At 37.3% G+C, this 17409-nt stretch overlaps 1 protein-coding gene across 1 annotated transcript in view; it reads left to right on the top strand.

Annotated features, from left to right (window-relative positions):
- The first annotated feature begins 3275 nt into the window (after positions 1-3275).
- Positions 3276-17409, top strand: part of ANKRD50 (ankyrin repeat domain 50) — a 32992-nt gene continuing 18858 nt past the window's right edge. Inside the window, exons 1-2 of the mRNA XM_032412790.1 lie at positions 3276-3567; positions 5117-6065. Of these exons, the coding sequence (XP_032268681.1) occupies positions 5554-6065 (512 nt within the window). The 5' untranslated portion in view covers positions 3276-3567; positions 5117-5553. The remainder of the gene's footprint in view (positions 3568-5116; positions 6066-17409) is intronic.

Here is a 17409-nt window from a genome sequence, read left to right as displayed (position 1 = left end):
GTAAAGAAAGTTTATATGATGAGCTTTGTCTTGTAAAAATATTTGTTGAATGATGTTACTCTGAGTGAGGTTAAAAAAAGAATACATCTATGGAAAGATTTGGGCTGAAAACTGTGCATTTCAATATAAAGAAATTTAAATTGAGAATATATTTTATTTATTAGAGCTTGCTCTCAACTTATTAGGTACCTCAGCACTTAGAGAGAAAATTTTCAATTAAAAATACCATGGTCTACAGAGAAGCATTAATGGTGTCAATAATTTCAAATTTATTCAAATGTGAGGAAAATTTCAGGAAATATTTTTTTTAAAGATTTTATTTATTTATTTTGACAGAGACACAGTGAGAGAGGGAACACAAGCAGGGGGAGTGGGAGAGGGAGAAGCAGGCTTCACACTGAGCAGGGAGCCCGATGCAGGGCTCGATCCCAGGACCCTGGGATCATGACCTGAGCCAAAGGCAGACGCTTAACGACTGAGCCACCCAGGCACACCAACAATGAGGAAAACTACGTTTTAAAAAAATGCATTCTTTGGAAAAATATCAGTATGTGGTGCTAGAGAAAATACACTAAGAAATTTATTAACGTATATGAATATGTACTAAGAGTGAGTATGCTGCTTATGCCATTTTTAGCATTCATGTAATTGATAAAAAAAATCTTATAAAATTTTGTATATAAATGTATATTTATGTTAATATATGTAATTGTTATATTTTTGGAAAATAACACTTGAATAGAACTATTCGATATCTCTACCAATATAACATAATCAAGTTTCCAGTCAACAAATAAATATATGTAAGAATTACACAATTTTAATTAACTTTATTGTCTCTTTCTCTTTTTTGTTCTCAAAAAATGTCCTGGTTAGGTCAATAAATAGGCCCACTAAGTGTACACACACAAACACATACACACACATATTAGATATATACATGCACATGTGTCTAATATATATATATATATACACATTTATATACATAAATAAATAAATATATATTTCCCAACAATGGAGATTTCAGCTTTTGGTGAGAGAGATTTAAAGGCAGCAATATAGTCTAGAAGAGGTGGAAAAAACAAAAAACATCATTGCTTCATATCAAAAATGGGAGAGATAAATGTGTATTCCAAAAAGAAAGGAAGGTTAAAGTAATCCCAAGTTTCCTTTGCCCTGCAACAGTCCCCCAGACTTTAAGAAACTGTGTTCATCCTGCCACAATGGTGTATAACCTATCGCTAAGCTCAACATAATGTCAGGTACGTTGGAAGCCTCCAAGTAAGTAATCGTGGAATGAAAGAACAGACAGGCTTTACATGCTGTGAACCTTGCTAAGTGTGGGGAATGCAAGGCTGTGTAGGGCATAGTCCATGCTCATCAGAGATTTTTCTATTGGGGAAAGCAAAAGCCATAAAAATGAAATGTGAAATAAATTTTTAAGCCAAAAAAAATTCTAAGCGAGTCTAAAGATTAATTACAGCTCAGTTATCCCTGATGCTATTTCAAACAGCATTCTGAGATGGTTAGTTATCATAAAAATATAGGCCCACTCAACCAATTTTTTGTAACTTCTCTATTGGGCAGAAATTATTTTAGTTATTATATCAGCAAATAGTTTAATGGAAATGATAGTATGATGTACATACTTATTTAAATTTTTTCTCTAAACATACAATATCACAGCCATGAAATTGAAGGACTCGACTATAAAGCTGCGTGGCAAACAAGCTAAGTGGTAATTAAAATTGCTTAAGCAAATGCAAACCAATTTGTATTTTATTTTATTTTTTTATTTTTTCCCAAAGATCTTATTTATTTATTTGACAGAGAGAGACACAGCGAGAGAGGGAACACAAGCAGGGGGAGTGGGAGAGGGAGAAGCAGGCTTCCCGCCGAGCGGGAAGCCCGATGCGGGGCTCGATCCCAGGACTCTGGATTCATGACCTGAGCTAAAGGCAGACGCTTAATGACTGAGCCACCCAGGCGCCCCCAACCAATTTGTATTTTAAAAAAAATCAAATTTCAACTCTCTAATTCTGGAGATTTTATATCTTCTGCCTTTTCTGCTTGTGCTTCGGAAAAGAACCTCAGAATTCACAAAAAATGAATTAAATACTAAGATCAACAAGCTCCAAATGCCATGGATAGGCTAGGAATAAACAGAATGGAAGGGTAAGCACAAGCACGATCTATTTGGTTTTATGATCTTCTAGTTAAGTGTGAGAGCTGTACTTTGAAATTCCAGAAAAAACAGATGGGACGCTGGTTTGATATTTGGGAAATAAACATTCAAATTAATGGTGAATGGGAGATGGAGAGCTCATGGCTTTAGCATAAATAATAAAACAATTAAGATAGCACGTTTTCTACTCTCTCAGTTGACGACAGTACATTTACCTTCCCAGTAGAAATTTGGAATCTAAAGAACCCAGGTCCAAGTGAGTGCAAACAACTGGCCTGTCTAGTTCAACAGTAACTGCCTATAGTCAGGCCTTCTAGGGCAGTTCATCTGATTCTACAGTCTGACCTCGACTATGGACTTTTCCCCCTATAGTGGCCCCTGCGGGTCATCCAACTGTCCAGGAGGGAAGAAGCCTGAGACCGAATCATGACTGCTTTCAACCTCCATCTGGTGGAGGCCATGTCCTTTTCATGAGGCGGATGGGAATGTCGCCCTATACCCCTATTTTTTTTATTTTTACAATATTCTTCCCAGTCCTTGCCTTGCTTCTCTCAGTCCCAGACTGAGAAAGTAAAAGCATCAAGGGAATTTAATGGATTGAAAGGGAACCCGGACCATGAAGAATAGGACGGGTCTGGAGTGGTCTTTTGGAACAAGGGGTTTAAGGGAGAGGCAAGGGGCAACTCTCTCAGCTCAATTGCCCTTCCTAGGAGCGGATATGGCCCCCAAAGCCAGCGAGTCCCTCCGGCCTGGAAGACAAAGAAAGGCTCAGGGCCCAGTGGTGACGGGGTGGGTGGGGGCAGCGACTCGCGTGAGCTCGGGGACGTGAGAACGCAGCCCCCGCCCCTTTCTCCGCCCCTCCGAAAGGCGGGGCCCCAAGGCCACCCCCGAAAGGTTCCCCAGCGACTCGGGCAGCGGGGTCCAGGCGCCCGCACACGCCCAGGCACGGGCGGCGACGGGCCGGCGCACTGGGGGGAAGGGAGGGGCAAGGGGAGGAGCCGGCGGGCGAAGAAAGGCCGAGCGGTCGGGTGGGGGCGGGGCCTGGGCCTGGGGGCGGGGCGGCGGAGTGGGGCGGGGCGGAGCCGGCCGAGTCCCGGGCTGCCTGAGACAGTCACTGCCCTGACGGCGGCGGCGGCGGCGGCGGCGGTTGGCCGGTGGGGGTTGGGAGGAGCACGACCGAGGCTGCTGGGGCAGCTGGAACTGGCAGTTGCCGGGGGCCAACAGGAGGATCTGGAGCTGAGAGCGAACCCCAGGCCGGGTGGAGGAGGCGGCTGCAGTTGGAGTCCGGGGAGCGCTGGCGGCCGCGGATTCTCAGAGGAGCAAGTGTCTGGGGTTTAGAGTCTGCAGCGGCGGCGGCGGCCACGGCGGCGGCTGGGGCCGAGGTAACCGAGGGGCGGCAGCGGGGGTAGAAGCGAGGCCCCTCCTCAGGTCGGAAGCTCGGGGGCTGTGGCTAGGCTCGAACCTGGCTCACCCACCCACCCTTTCCAGTCGCCGGCCCCAGACCGACTTCTCCCCACGTTCCGCCGTGGGTCGGGCGGGGGCGGGAGCGGCGCGTGTGGTGGGGGCGCAGAGCTGGGCACCAACAGGGAGGCGACCCCTCATCTGGGATTGGCAAGGACGTCGGGCACCCCCTCCCCCCTCAAAAGACACACCCCAAAATCTCGGGCGGGGCGGGGTGTTGGGGCGTTCCCAGCCTTCTGGAAGGGAAGACCTCAGCGTAGAAGCTGCACCTCCGTCCGTGGCTTCTCAGAGGTGGCCCTCCTGTGGCTCCTGGAGGCTGCTCAAACCGAAGGTGGTTCCCGTCTCTGGGAATCCCGGAGTTCCTTTTGTCTATCAGCTGAAACTGGAGGCCGGAACTGTAGGCAAACACCCACCAGCCCTGAAGCACTCTACTCCTTATCCCTTTTCTGTCTCGGAAGGAATTCTCCCCAGCAGCCTTTTCTCCGGCCACAGTAGTAGATTCCATTCCTCACCCCCATCCGAAACCTTTATCTTTAGCGCAGAGGAAGGAAGGAATTCACGTTGTACTTGTGTTTAGATTTATCATTCAAGATCATCCCCATCCTCCCCTCAATTTTTTTTTAACCCATTCTCATCCAGCCACAACGCAGGTAAGCATCCCCTAGATTTTGCAAACTATCAACAAAGAAGTGTGACTAGCCGAGTCAACAGAGTCCTTGACTGGCTGGACTGTGCAGTTTAATAGAGCTTCCTTTAACTGGCGCTGTTCTACCAAGCTACTCGGAAAGACCTTTTTGGCTGGAGTTAAGGATGTTACTGTGTGTGCATAAAGCCTTTTTTTTTTCTTTCTACATAAAGCTTTTTTTTTTTAAATCTAGAGTAACTTGATTAAAATGTAGCTGTTTGGGAAGCATAACCATAGAGGAAGTAAAATACAGAAAGGAAAATGTAATTATGATTCTGGGGATAATTGTCCAACTTTTTCAAAGTGCCAAAGATGAAGCCATATGGATTTTTTTTTAAGTATATGGAATTTTGAGATTATTTTAACTGGCAAATTGTATCCTTTGTAAGCTTTTAAGTAAACAGGCTCTTAACATACAATATTTTGCACCAAGATATTGTTGTTTTATTTTAGTTACTTGTGGAAATTGTTGATTTGCCAGATATCTTGAACCTAGAAATCTGTGAACAGGTTCATTAAGAATTTACTCTCTTGAAAAATGCATTTAACGAATGCTTTGGATTAAGAAGGTGTTAACAGTGGCCTGTCATTTATGCCACATAGAAGACCTTAATCTGAAACAGTTTCCTCCATGGCAGTTTCCCAGACGCCTGAAACTGGCAAGGTCTAGTACTTTGAGTGACTATCCGTCAACAAGAAATATAGAGCTACCTATCTACTGTATACATGTAATCTCTTTGATGGCATTTACTATAATGGACATCTTTTCTGCATCTAATTTTCAGATACAGAATTAACACTTCGAATCTGGAGAAGCATTTTGTACAAATTGAAAGATTGGGCATTCTCTTTAGTTTTCCAGATGTATTGTCTCATCTGCACACTTGAAACATCCACAATCACATAAACTCCCAAGATATAGCCATGGAGTTATGTGACCCATCAAGATTTAGGGAAAGTATTGCCACGCTTTGGAACCAGGCAATTTTCCACCAGTTCAACAATTAAACTAATATATTCTCTGCTGATAATCAAGAGTAAAGAGCCAAATAAAGTCATGCACATTCTATTGGCAAATGGCATCTGTGGCTGTTGAGTTTTACTGTAACTCATTACTGTATCATTCACAGTCAACTTAATTTGCAAGTTATGTCCTAATGGATGTAAAGACCTGTGTTGATGTATCCGGGATCTAGCAAATGTTGAAGATAAGGAACCTATTATGACTAATCCTTGGGAAGAGAAAGTCTGCAAAATGGCTCAAACGAGTTTACTGCAGGGGAAGCAGTTTTACTGTAGGGAGTGGGTTTTCCACAAGCTTCAGCATTGCCTCCAGGAGAAAACCAACTGCTGCAATAGTGCTGTCAACACACCGTCCCTTGTAATGAATTCTGGGAATAATGCTAGTGTTGTCTCTGGAAAAGGAGCTGCCTGGGGTGTGTTGTTGGTAGGAGGGCCTGGCAGTGGCAAGACAGCCCTATGTACTGAGCTGTTGTGGCCAAGTTCACCTATAAGCTTGCAGAGAGGTTTACATCGCCAGGCTTTGGCCTTTCATTTCTGCAAAGCCCAGGACTCTGATACTTTGTGTGTTGGAGGGTTTATTAGAGGTCTAGTTGCCCAGATCTGCCGCAGTGGACTACTCCAAGGATATGAGGATAAGCTAAGGGATCCAGCAGTCCAAAGCCTCTTACAGCCTGGAGAATGTGAAAGGAACCCAGCTGAAGCATTTAAAAGGTAACAATAACAATGCCATGATGTTCTGGTTTCTAGTGTTTTCTAGATTTTTTTTTTTTTTTTTTTTTTTTTTTTTAGTTTTTTTGTCTGTTTTAATTTCGTCGGGTACCTGTACTACTTCTGTACATTTGGGGATAATCTGTAGTTGTAAATACACATGTTTACTTTGAGTATTGAAGGAAACAAAATTTAAGCTTTGTGTTGTACAGGATATGGATTAAAAGAATGTCTTTTATTTTACTTGTTTAATAACAGAATGTGTTGGGGCGCCTGGGTGGCTCAGTTGGTTAAACGACTGCTTTCGGCTCAGGTCATGATCCTGGAGTCCCGGGATCAAGTCCCGCATCGGGCTCCCTACTCAGCAGGGGGTCTGCTTCTCCCTCTGACCCTCTTCCCTCTCGTGCTCTCTGTCTCTCATTCTCTCTCTCTCAAATAAATAAATAAAATCTTTAAAAAAAAAAAATAACAGAATGTGAAGCACTGCAGAAACTTAGTTTTTTTTAAACTTATGGCAATTGTTTATTTACTTTTCTAATGTTATCTATAACTAATAAAGGATATTTGTTCTTATGGTAGAGAAAACCACTTAGCTGCCTGGAAAATAGGCTACATTTTGAGGGAGGGTGAACTGTACATGACGCTGAATTTAAAGGAACTCTCAGCATAGAATCTACTATCTTTTTTGCTTGTAGTATTATTATTTCTCTAAGTAAGACAAGTCCTTTTTGAAAGAGATCATTGGCCATTGAGAATCTGAAGAAAATCTGTGTTTGGGGTTTAGTCCCCTTTCAAGTAAACAAAAAGTTAAGTGGTACTTTGAAATATGTGATATTTATAAAATAATGAAAATCTGGCATAATTTTAGTACTTTTAGTGAGCAGTATGAAAAACAACTTCTTCCTAATTTCAGTTAAGCATTTTTCCATTGATAAATGGATTGGTCTAAGAAAAGAGCAAGTGAGCAAAGAAAACATGATTCTTTGAAAATAATTTTTTGCATATCACCCCTCTGCTCATTGTAAAAGAAAGCAGGGAAGTTGTTACTTTTGTGCTTGTTATTGCCTCACTGCTGCTTGAATTACTCATTTTGCATATACTTTTATCCCTACACTGTAAGTATTTCTTAGCAGGCATAAGTTTGTTCCCCAAAGCTGCAGGTATACTGTGTGGTGATTAGCGTACGTGTGTGTGTGTGTGTGGCTGTCTGTCTGTCTGTCTGTTTCTCTGTGTGTCTCTAGGAGTCATTTAAGCAGGATTTGAATTGCTTTGAAAGGAGTGGTGTTTATTTTTATGATGTCCTCCTATCTAATGGTATGAAAACTATTAATTTTTAAGTGATACTGAAAATATTAATAATATAGTAAACACTATGTGTCAGTCAGTGTTCTAAATGATTTACAAATATTAAATTATTTTCATAGTAATCCTGTGAAATAGATACTATTGTTCCCATTTCATGGATGAGGAAACCGATGCACAGAAAGCCTAAGTAACTTGTCCAAGGTTAAAGGCTAGTAAGAGGGATTTGAAGTATGTGTGTATGTATACAGGTTTGTAATCAAATTCTTTGAAGGACTTGAGGGGGAGAGTAGATGAGAAGTTTGTGGAGGACAGGGGTGTGTGTCACAGTTGTGATTTGAGTGTAGGTTTCAGATTACCCGTGTAAGTGATACAGTAGTAGTCCGGAATGATCTTTATGGATAGTGGTATGGAATTCAAACATGGGATGGGTATATTAAAGTCACCCAAAGGGATGTGTCTCTGCGAGGTGTGATATTATTGCAGAGTTTTTAATGTATAAGTGCAGTCCAAGAAAACTCAGGGCAAATCTGTTATCTTTTGCTGTTAGCCACCAACATCAGGGTTAAAACTAGTAGATCATTTTTAAATAACAAGTAAATCTGTTAGGTGATACTGGTGCACAAATATGAAGTACCAGGTTCAGTGGACAGTTTTAAATATGAAATCACTGTGTATAGAATCAATGTCTTTAATATATAAATCTCTACTTTTTAAGAGACTTACGTCTCTGTACATAAACAACTCTTTTCCTATTGACTTCCTACTTTTTCTGAAGATCCTCTCCCTAGTTGAAGAGCTGAAGTTTCATTTTTTATAATTTCATTTCTTATAAGTTATTTGGATTTAACACCTTAGGAAATCAGTTTCAAAGAACTTAGCTAACTAAGTTGAACTTAGTCCAACTAAATTAGGTAATTATACAATTTATTTTCTTGGAATTTATATGTAAATTTCAAATGCCTTTAAATATTTAAAATAATGTCTGATAACTATATTTCTGCTATATTCTCATTTTGAGCAGATCTTTCTGTATGGTATCATAGATTTTTCTGAAAAAAGGTCCTTCTACTTAGATGGTCCTCCTAATTTTTTTTTCCCTGTGTGAATTTTAGTTATTAACTAATTGAAGGGAGATAAGAAGCAGTTAGAGCTATATGTAAAAACCACACCAGTCCCGATTTTCTGACTGACAGAAGAAATTAATCACTTTGATAAAGGAAGCATAGTCTTTCTATTTGGAACATTTTGGTGCTTTTAATTTCCTCCTGGATCTTTCAAGAACCTGGGTCACGTTCTTTCTTCATCATTAAAGTAATTAATCATTAAATTAGGTGACTCTGGTATTCTAACAACTGTTTCTGATAATTCATAGAGTACACTCTAAGACTGTGAAGCTCTAATGTAACCATAATGAAATGCAAATATGAGAATACAATTCATAGTTAAAGAGAAATATTTTTGCATAGTCTATGGCATTAGATAATCTAAGCCTTTACTTTTGGACAGAGAGTTAAGATTTTATTTTAGGTTTATTGGTGATTGATTTGTTAAATAAGTCCTTTAGAGAATTTTAATAGGAATCTATTTTATTTAGGCAGGGAGAAATGTAATTCAACAGGTAAGCAATCATTGTTTTCAAGAAGTTATAATATTTTAAGGGAGACAGAGATCAGAGCTTATTATAACATGGTGGGAGATGAAATATAAGCAAAGTAAAATATTTTATCACTTTTGAAAAAATTAAAAACCACTTTTTTTAACATCTTTTTAACATCTAACACTTGATAATATTGATGGTTTCATATATTCATGTGTGAGACAATTTAATAGTATTGGAAAATTGGTAAAAATCTTAGTTCTTCACAGTTCCACAAAGTTGGGGAAATTGCAGAGAAGTGATTCAGTATCGAATGCATTTTATATACTTTTCTTCAGTTTACTTCCTAATTTTTTCCCTAGTATTTATCTTCAATGATACTAGATAAAATATGTAATACCACAAAAAAACTTCTTACGTGAAGTCATGGACCTACGTGGTAACTTGTTAATTACTGGTCTTTTTCTATATGATAATAAAAATAAGAGGAACATTATTTTAATCTAGTTAAATGTTGCTGCTTTCTTTCCTTTCTGACATGATGTACTACCTTGATTTTTAGATTTAGTTGTCACAAAATTTCTTCTGACATTCATTCATTCTTATAGCAAATATTTGAGTCTTTTTTTTTTTTTTAAGATTTTATTTATTTATTTGACAGAGAGAGAGAGCACAAGTAGGCAGGGCGTCAGGCAGAGGGAGAGGGAGAAGCAGGCTCCCTGCTGAGCAGGGAGCCCATGTGGGGCTAGATCCTAGGACCCTGGGATCATGACCTCAACCGAAGGCAGATGCTTAACCGACTGAGCCACCCAGGAGCCCCTTGAAGAGTCTTTTGTGTTTTAAGCACAGTTTAGCTGGAGATATTTATTGAGAACCTTGTCTGTGTTAAGTAGAGTTCAGGTGTAGATAAATCAGTGAATAGAACAGACAAAATGCCCTGCCTTCACGGAGCTTAAATTCTTAAAATAATATTTATCCGATTTCTATAAAGAAATAATATTTGGGGTAAATAGTTGTTATAGTGTCCATACAATACACGAATGTTTTAACACTAGTTGGAAGGAATTATATGATCTACTAAAGGGAATGATGAATGAAGACCCATTAATTTCTATTTTTCCCTTTTTCATTTTTCTCTCTTAATTGGTTAAATTGCAAAGCTATTGTTACTGTGTTTAGAATTTTTTTTTTCTCATTTCTGTTGATGGAACTAAGTTGATGACAATTACATTTTTACTTGAGAATTAGAAGCTGATTTCTTTCGTTTTGCCTTTTCCCCTTCAGGCTCTTATTGCAAAACTTGGTATATTTTGTGTATTTTCTAGAGTTAGTGTTAGTGTTTCCTGGTAGTCATAAAACTGTAAAACAAATTCCAGTTATTTTTGACAGAAGTGTCAAGGTATCTAACTTAGGGATGTGAGAAAGAGTTTCAGATCTTGTGACTGGTTTAGAAGCACAACTGAACGTGGTTATTTCGTTCAACGAGAATCTCCTTTTTGAACGTTACTGTCATGGTCCTTGAACCCAAGGATGTTCTTGGAGATTTAGATGGATGTGGTGCTGGGAAATACAAATTTTTGTTCCTGGTAGATACCATTCCCTAATTTTTATTTCTAGTTAACAGTCTGCAGGACCAGGTATGAGTTTTCTGTGTGTGATAACAATTTTCCTTAGTAAAAAGATTTTGTTCTCTGTAATGTGTAAATGGAATAAAATCATGATGAAGAATTAGGATGACTGACTAAACTTTGAGAGTTTGGCAAGAAAATGTGTTAGTAGTGAAATGCTTGTTGGAAAAGAATTGGAAACTGGAAGACCAAACTGACATTTGTTTTTTATGTCAGATAGGAATCCTCAAATGGTTGAATCTTTTCTCTAATCTTTTTATTTCCTTCTTGAACGTTTATAATTTTTCACTTGTATCTCTCTAGATTTTTAGCTTCTTTTGTAGTTATTTATGCATATCTCTCTGTTATCTCTTCTATTAGGCATATGCTTCTTCATGGCATTATTCATGACTGATTAATTTTTTATATTTACTGTAGTGCTTTGAACAGCATTTTGCGTATAGTAAGTGCTAAGTGATTATTATGCTACTTACCTAACTAGAATATGTTTGAGCCTAATTGAAGGACAGCTGAAGTTCTTGGTTAAGAAAAGGAATTGAAATGTTATATTATTTAGGTCAGTTTTCAATGTAGACCAGACTGGTATAGTAATTATTAATTTATTAACCTGCTGTGTCTGCTCTTTAGCATGTATGAATATGGCATTAGTCCAGATAGTTTAAGTGGCCAGATGTCTATCTTCTGTCTTAACTGGCTCCAAGTATTTTTGGCATTCTCAACAAAGGGACTAAGAACAGAATGAGACTGAATATATGCTTCCCTCTTACCCTCAGTTTTGGGGTATTTTCAAGGCAAAATATTCCCTTTCCTTTATCTGTCTTGTATAACTAATACTACTTAAAATAACTGTCATTATCTATTCTTAGATATTATCAGATTAAGAGATCTTGTAAAGTGTCTTTATTGTTCACATTTTAAATAAAATAAATGGATTAATATTTTCATAATCAAAATTCTCTTTCTTTAGTCTAAGATAGTCGTTTTTCACTGAATTGTCCGTTGTTTCCAATTTTTAACCATGTTATTTTTACTTTAAGATGGACTTCCATTCATTCAAACCCTCCCACTTTCCCTTCCTAAAACCTTTTCTTTCTACCCTTGATGGGTTCTTTCTCTTCATATTCATATCTAAGAGCTGCTACCTTTGGTTCCTGTTCCTGGTACTCCTTATCATTTGCTGAACCATTCCTCTACCTTAATCACTTCTGCTATAATGACATAACATATTGCTCCATATCTTTACTGTTTAATTTCAGTCACATTTTTAGTTCTGGTTGGCCATTCTTTCATTTACTTCTTAATATCTCATTTTTTTTTTTTTTTTAGACCAGAGAGAGTAAAGTTATGCCCTACAAGTAGAATATTTTTTACCCAATTCAGGAAATTTCACACACACATCCAGATTTTGTTTTTCTTGGAAAAAAAAAATGGAAATTTGACAATATTAGGTTCTCATTCTTTTGAATCAGTAATCTGGTAGAGCTGAGTTAGCTACTGTCTTCAGATGGTGCCTACACACCCTAATTTGATCCAGTTCCCCCACTCTGATATTCTATTCCAAGACCACTTCATTTGTTTATATATCCAGCCTGGCTCCTCCTGGCATTTTCAAACACAAACATGTTTCCTATTCCTCTGAAAAAAAATGTATTTTTTTTAAATTTCTCACTAAATCTTCATATCGTCTCGAATTTGTATATGCAAATACTACTTTTATCTATGACTTCATTTTTTAACTTAGTGATGTTTGACTTCTATACTTCTATATATATATATATATATATTCACAGAAAGATATTTATGTAGTGTAGTTTCTGAACTCATTGCTCATTCTATCTTAGCTTTCAATGATATATTCTAGAACTTTTTTCATTATTTGTAATTTCTTCCTTTCAAAATCCCCTGACTACATTCTTTGGTCACCCTTGCTCTAGGTTCTCTCTGTTTGTCCAACAAATCTTACTTAGTTCTTCTCTCGTTATACATACTCCTTCAATAATTTTATTTACTTACGTGGTTACCAGTGCTCATATCTAATATGATAGCAATGAAAACTGCATCAACAGCCTTTATCCTCACTCTGATCAACATGTATCTTTTCACTGGAGTGTTCTTCACTAAACTTTCTGTCTTTCAAATCAGCATCTCTTTCAGCATTTCTATTCATTGGCTCATTCATTTATTTCTGAAACAAATATGCTGCACCTGCTGGCTGCCAGAAATACGCTCAGTGTCAGGGCTAGAGCTGTGAGCCAAACAGGACACTGGGTTAAGTGTGGGGTGGGGGGATATACATTGAACAAATAATCACAAAAATAAATGTATAAATGCAACTTTAACAAGTGCCAAGATGGAGGGAAGGATACAGGATGAAAGCATATAATATGAAACTTGGCCATTATCTGGAATTCTTGGAAAATGGACTCTTAGTATCTAAGTTGTTCCTTAATTCTTATTTCCTAGACTCTTTCTACTTAAAAATGTGATCTTTTTTTTTTAAAGATTTTATTTATTTGACAGAGAGAGACACAGTGAGAGGGACCATAAGCAGGGGGAGTGGGAGAGGGAGAAGCAGGCCTCCCACTGAGCAGGGAGCCCGAGGCGGGGCTCGATCCCAGGACCCTAGGACCATGACCTGAGCCGAAGGCAGGCGCTTAACGACTGAGCCACCCAGGCGCACCCTAAAAATGTGATCTTAAGATCAACATTATTGGCATCTCTTGGAAGTTATTAGGCAGAATATCAGGTCTTTTGAATCTGAATCTGCCTTTTAACCCATTTCCTAAGTACATCCTGTGCACATCGAAATTTAAGAAGCACTGCCCTCAGCTTCTAGAGTTTTCTTTATTTTCTATTAGTTTATTCTAAGGTCTTTGATCATTTTCTTAGAATGTTTCTTGAATCTTTTATCCTAATCTAGAATATTTATTCATCTACTCCTAGTTGATCTACTTGATTTTAGCCTTTACATTCTAATTCATTTTGTTCATAGTTGACCAATTAACCATAGTAAAACAGTGCTTTCTTTATACGTCATTCCTCTGAGATTGTGATAACCTATACAGCAAATTCAAATTTCTCTGCTTACCTTTATTAAAAAGTCTTGATAATTTCATTCTGTTCCATCTAAAATATGTATCATGTTTCCAAAACTTCATCAGAGCACACAAGCTCATTTGTTGTTTCAAGAAACATTTTAAGCATATAAGAGAGTGTTAAAGGGGGTAAGAGATGTGAAAAGTAGGAATATTCTTATTTTTCTCAGTGTTTAGTAAGAATTTCGTGTATGTGTGTGTGTGTGTGTGTGTGTGTGTGTATATATATATATATAAAATAAGGATATGGATCTTTTGTTAGTTATGTATGTTGCAGATATTTTTCTTTTTGTTTTTTGGGTTTTTTTTTTGCTTCACTTTGTTTTTAGCATTTTTGATGTTTTAAAAAATTTTTATGAAATAAAATGGTTTCCATATGGTAAAGTGGTTTGATTTTATGAAGTAAAATAAGTAAATACTTTTCTGTCTTTAAAAATACCTTTTAAGGGACACCTGACTGGGTTGGTGAGTAGAGCATGTGACTCTTGATCTCAGGGTTGTGAGTTCAGGTCCCATGTTGGGCATAGAGCTTACATTAAAAAAAATGCATCTTTGAAGTATATTCTGATTGGTTGCCTATTTACCCTACAGTCATTCTAGTTATGTCTTTTACCATACTATATATAATTGTCTTAAATTTTAAGTCAATTTCACTCTTTCATGTTATTCTAATCTCAGAAATATATTTTTTATCTAATTTTATTTATTTATTTGAGAGAAAGAGAAAGAGAGTGAGAGCATGAGTGGGGAAGAGAGAGAGAGGCAGGCCCCTGCAAGCAGGGATGTGGGGCTCGATCCCAAGACCGCAGGATCATGACCTGACCCGAAGGCAGATGCTTAACTGACTGAGCCGTCCAGGTGTCCCTCTCATCTCAGATATATTCTAATGTTATTTTTTTCTACTATATACATGCATAGTTAAATATAGTCTTTGGTAATAAAATAGAATTTTAAGTGCTCATGTAATTGCTTAATAAAAAAACAAGTATTAATTAAGAGAACTAATTATACCTTACTTGTTGTTATCTGGAAGAAAGATTTGGAGCTTTCCAGAAGTTGCTGACCTTTTACAATTATGACTTATGATTTGAATACATAGAAGCTGTGATAGATTGGAGTGCCTGGGTGGCTCAGTCGGTTAAGCATCTGCCTTCAGCTTAGGTCATGATCCCAGGGTCCTGGGATCCAGCCCCAATTCGGGCTCCCTGCTCAGTGAGGAGTCTGCTTCTTCCTTTCCCTCTGCCTCCCTCTCCCTCTGCTTGTGCTCTCTATCAAATAATAAATAAAAATCTTTAAAAAAAAAAAGAAATTGTGATAGATTGAATTATCTGTTTTTGGTCTTCATCTTTCTGTGTATTCTTGGTCTTTGCCATATGGTATTACAGGTCCTTCTACTAGAGTAGAAATACACTTCTCTGCCTTTTTCCATATGGCTCAACCATGTTATTTGGTTTGGCCAGTGGGATGTCAGTAGACATGATCTAAACAGAGGCTTAAAATGTGCATGAATAGTTGGGCTTATCCTCTTTGCTTCTACTATCACCATGAGAAGGACTTGTGGCTAGCTTTTCAGTTCAAAGAGGATGAGAAAGGTATGCAACCAGTAATATACCACTATTGTAAAAGTAGCTAACAATAAAAAAAGCGAAGGAAATAATATTTCATATAGGAAATCCATAACTTTCATCAAAAATTTAGAAATCGATTCCTCAATTTCATTCATCCCCTACACTCAATCCGTTAACTACTTTTGTTTTATTTCAATGATAAAACAAATACCTTCACTTCTCTGCAGCCCCATTTCTGCTACTCCTATTCTTTCTTGTGTAGATTCCTGCATTGGCCTCCCAACATGGTCTTCCCGTTGCTATAGTTGTCCCTCTTATCTTCATAAAGCAGTTAGAATATCAGATCATATTACTTACCTGCTTAAAATCTGCCAATGGCTTCTCACTACCTCTAGAATGAAATCTAAGCTTTACATGGTCCTGTCTTTGCCTAGCCTTTGACCTCAGCTTGTACCACTTTCATCCTTGTTCATTGCTCTTTATCCACATCATTACCCTTATTATGTTTTGAAATAGGTCAAGTTCCAGCCAGCAGATTTTTATATGACTGCTTGCTCTGGTATCACTTAGATGCCAGCTTTAATATTATCTCCTCAGAGAGCCTTTCCTTTCCATTGAGTCTAAGAAGTCTCCCCACCCAGTCAGTGTCTTACATCAGATTATCCCACTTCGTTTTCTTTATTTCTTAATTTTCAGTGTCTATCATGATCTGAAATTATTTTGTGCATTTGTTTACTTCGACTTTATGCCTACCTAGTGGAATGAGCAGACAGCTTGCCTGTCTTGTTCCCTTTCTATCTCCAGGGCATAGAATATAGTAGAGACCTTAACTATTTCTTGAATTGAGAAATAACTATATTTTAATTTAAAGCATTATAAATTTGCTCATATTGATAATTTGTGTTGCTCTAACCATATTCAGTTTTGAAATAGTACACGTTTTTCTGTGGAGCAATTTATATAGAGAGATTTTATAGTTTAGATAACAAGGATCCATTTGAACCAGTATTTTTTATTTTATTTGTAGTCTCTTATGCATGTTGAAATTAGTTTTTATAAAATGGAAGACTCTTTAGCAGCATCAGATTGATGTTATATGATGTGAATCATGAGGCCACCTTTTGCTTCTCTTCCATAAATCCGTAGTTTCATCTTTGTTTCATAGTTTCATTCCTATAAATCTTTCTGAGATTATCATTTAAAATTCATATTCATTAGAAAGGAGAAAAAAAACTTTTGTAGCTTAAATCTCAATTATTATGCTTATTAATTGCTAATTTAGAGAGAGAAGCAGCTTGCAAACCATGGACTTCACAGGAATTGAAACATAAAAATTAATGGCACCAAGTACAAGAAATGGTTACAGAAAAAGAATTTGTGGAAAAAATGATGTATTGTTCCTACCCCTGAAGTTTTTCAGTTATACAAGAAATAAAATAGGAAAACAAATATGCATCTACCTACCTATTTTGCCATATTTCCTTTAAGTCTGAGTTTTCTGTTTTGTTTTAAAGGAAAAAATAATCCACATTCGAAGCCTTCCCAGGTATCCCTTACTAATATTGATCTCATACCCCATAAGATGACTCCTCTTATGGATTTACTTTTTATATCTATGTAGTTTGACTAACTTATATGCAGTTTGACTACATAGGGAGATATGTATGTATATTCACATACTAGTTATATGCTCAAGTTTTATACATTTTTGATTCTGTATCAGCAGTTCTCAAAATTTTTTTATTTTACGTTTTCTTTGCACTCTTAAAAATTGTTAAGGATGTCAAAGAACCTCTGTTTATGTGGGTTATGTATCAGTATTTGCTGTATTTGAAATTTAAACTGATAAAGTTTAAAAATATGTACTAATAAATATTTAATAATAAATTTATTACATATTAACATAAGTAACATTTAAATGAAAGAATATATATTGTCAAGGACCAAAAAAAAAAAACCAAACCCAAAACCACATACTTAAAAGAAGAGCATTGTTACACATTTTTTACAACTCTTTCTAACATTAGGCTTAATAAAAGACAGTTGGATTATCATATCTGCTTTTGAATGCAGCCTCTGGAAAACTCTACTGTATCCTTGAGAGAGAACTAGAGTGAAAAGGCAAATCATATCTTAGTTTTATTCTTACCCTGA

Source organism: Phoca vitulina, unplaced genomic scaffold, assembly GCF_004348235.1.
Source record: "Phoca vitulina isolate PV1807 unplaced genomic scaffold, GSC_HSeal_1.0 scaffold14, whole genome shotgun sequence".
NCBI lineage: Eukaryota > Metazoa > Chordata > Mammalia > Carnivora > Phocidae > Phoca > Phoca vitulina.
The sequence above is the reverse complement of the archived record's forward strand: the minus strand, read 5'-3'. Positions and strand labels throughout refer to the sequence as shown.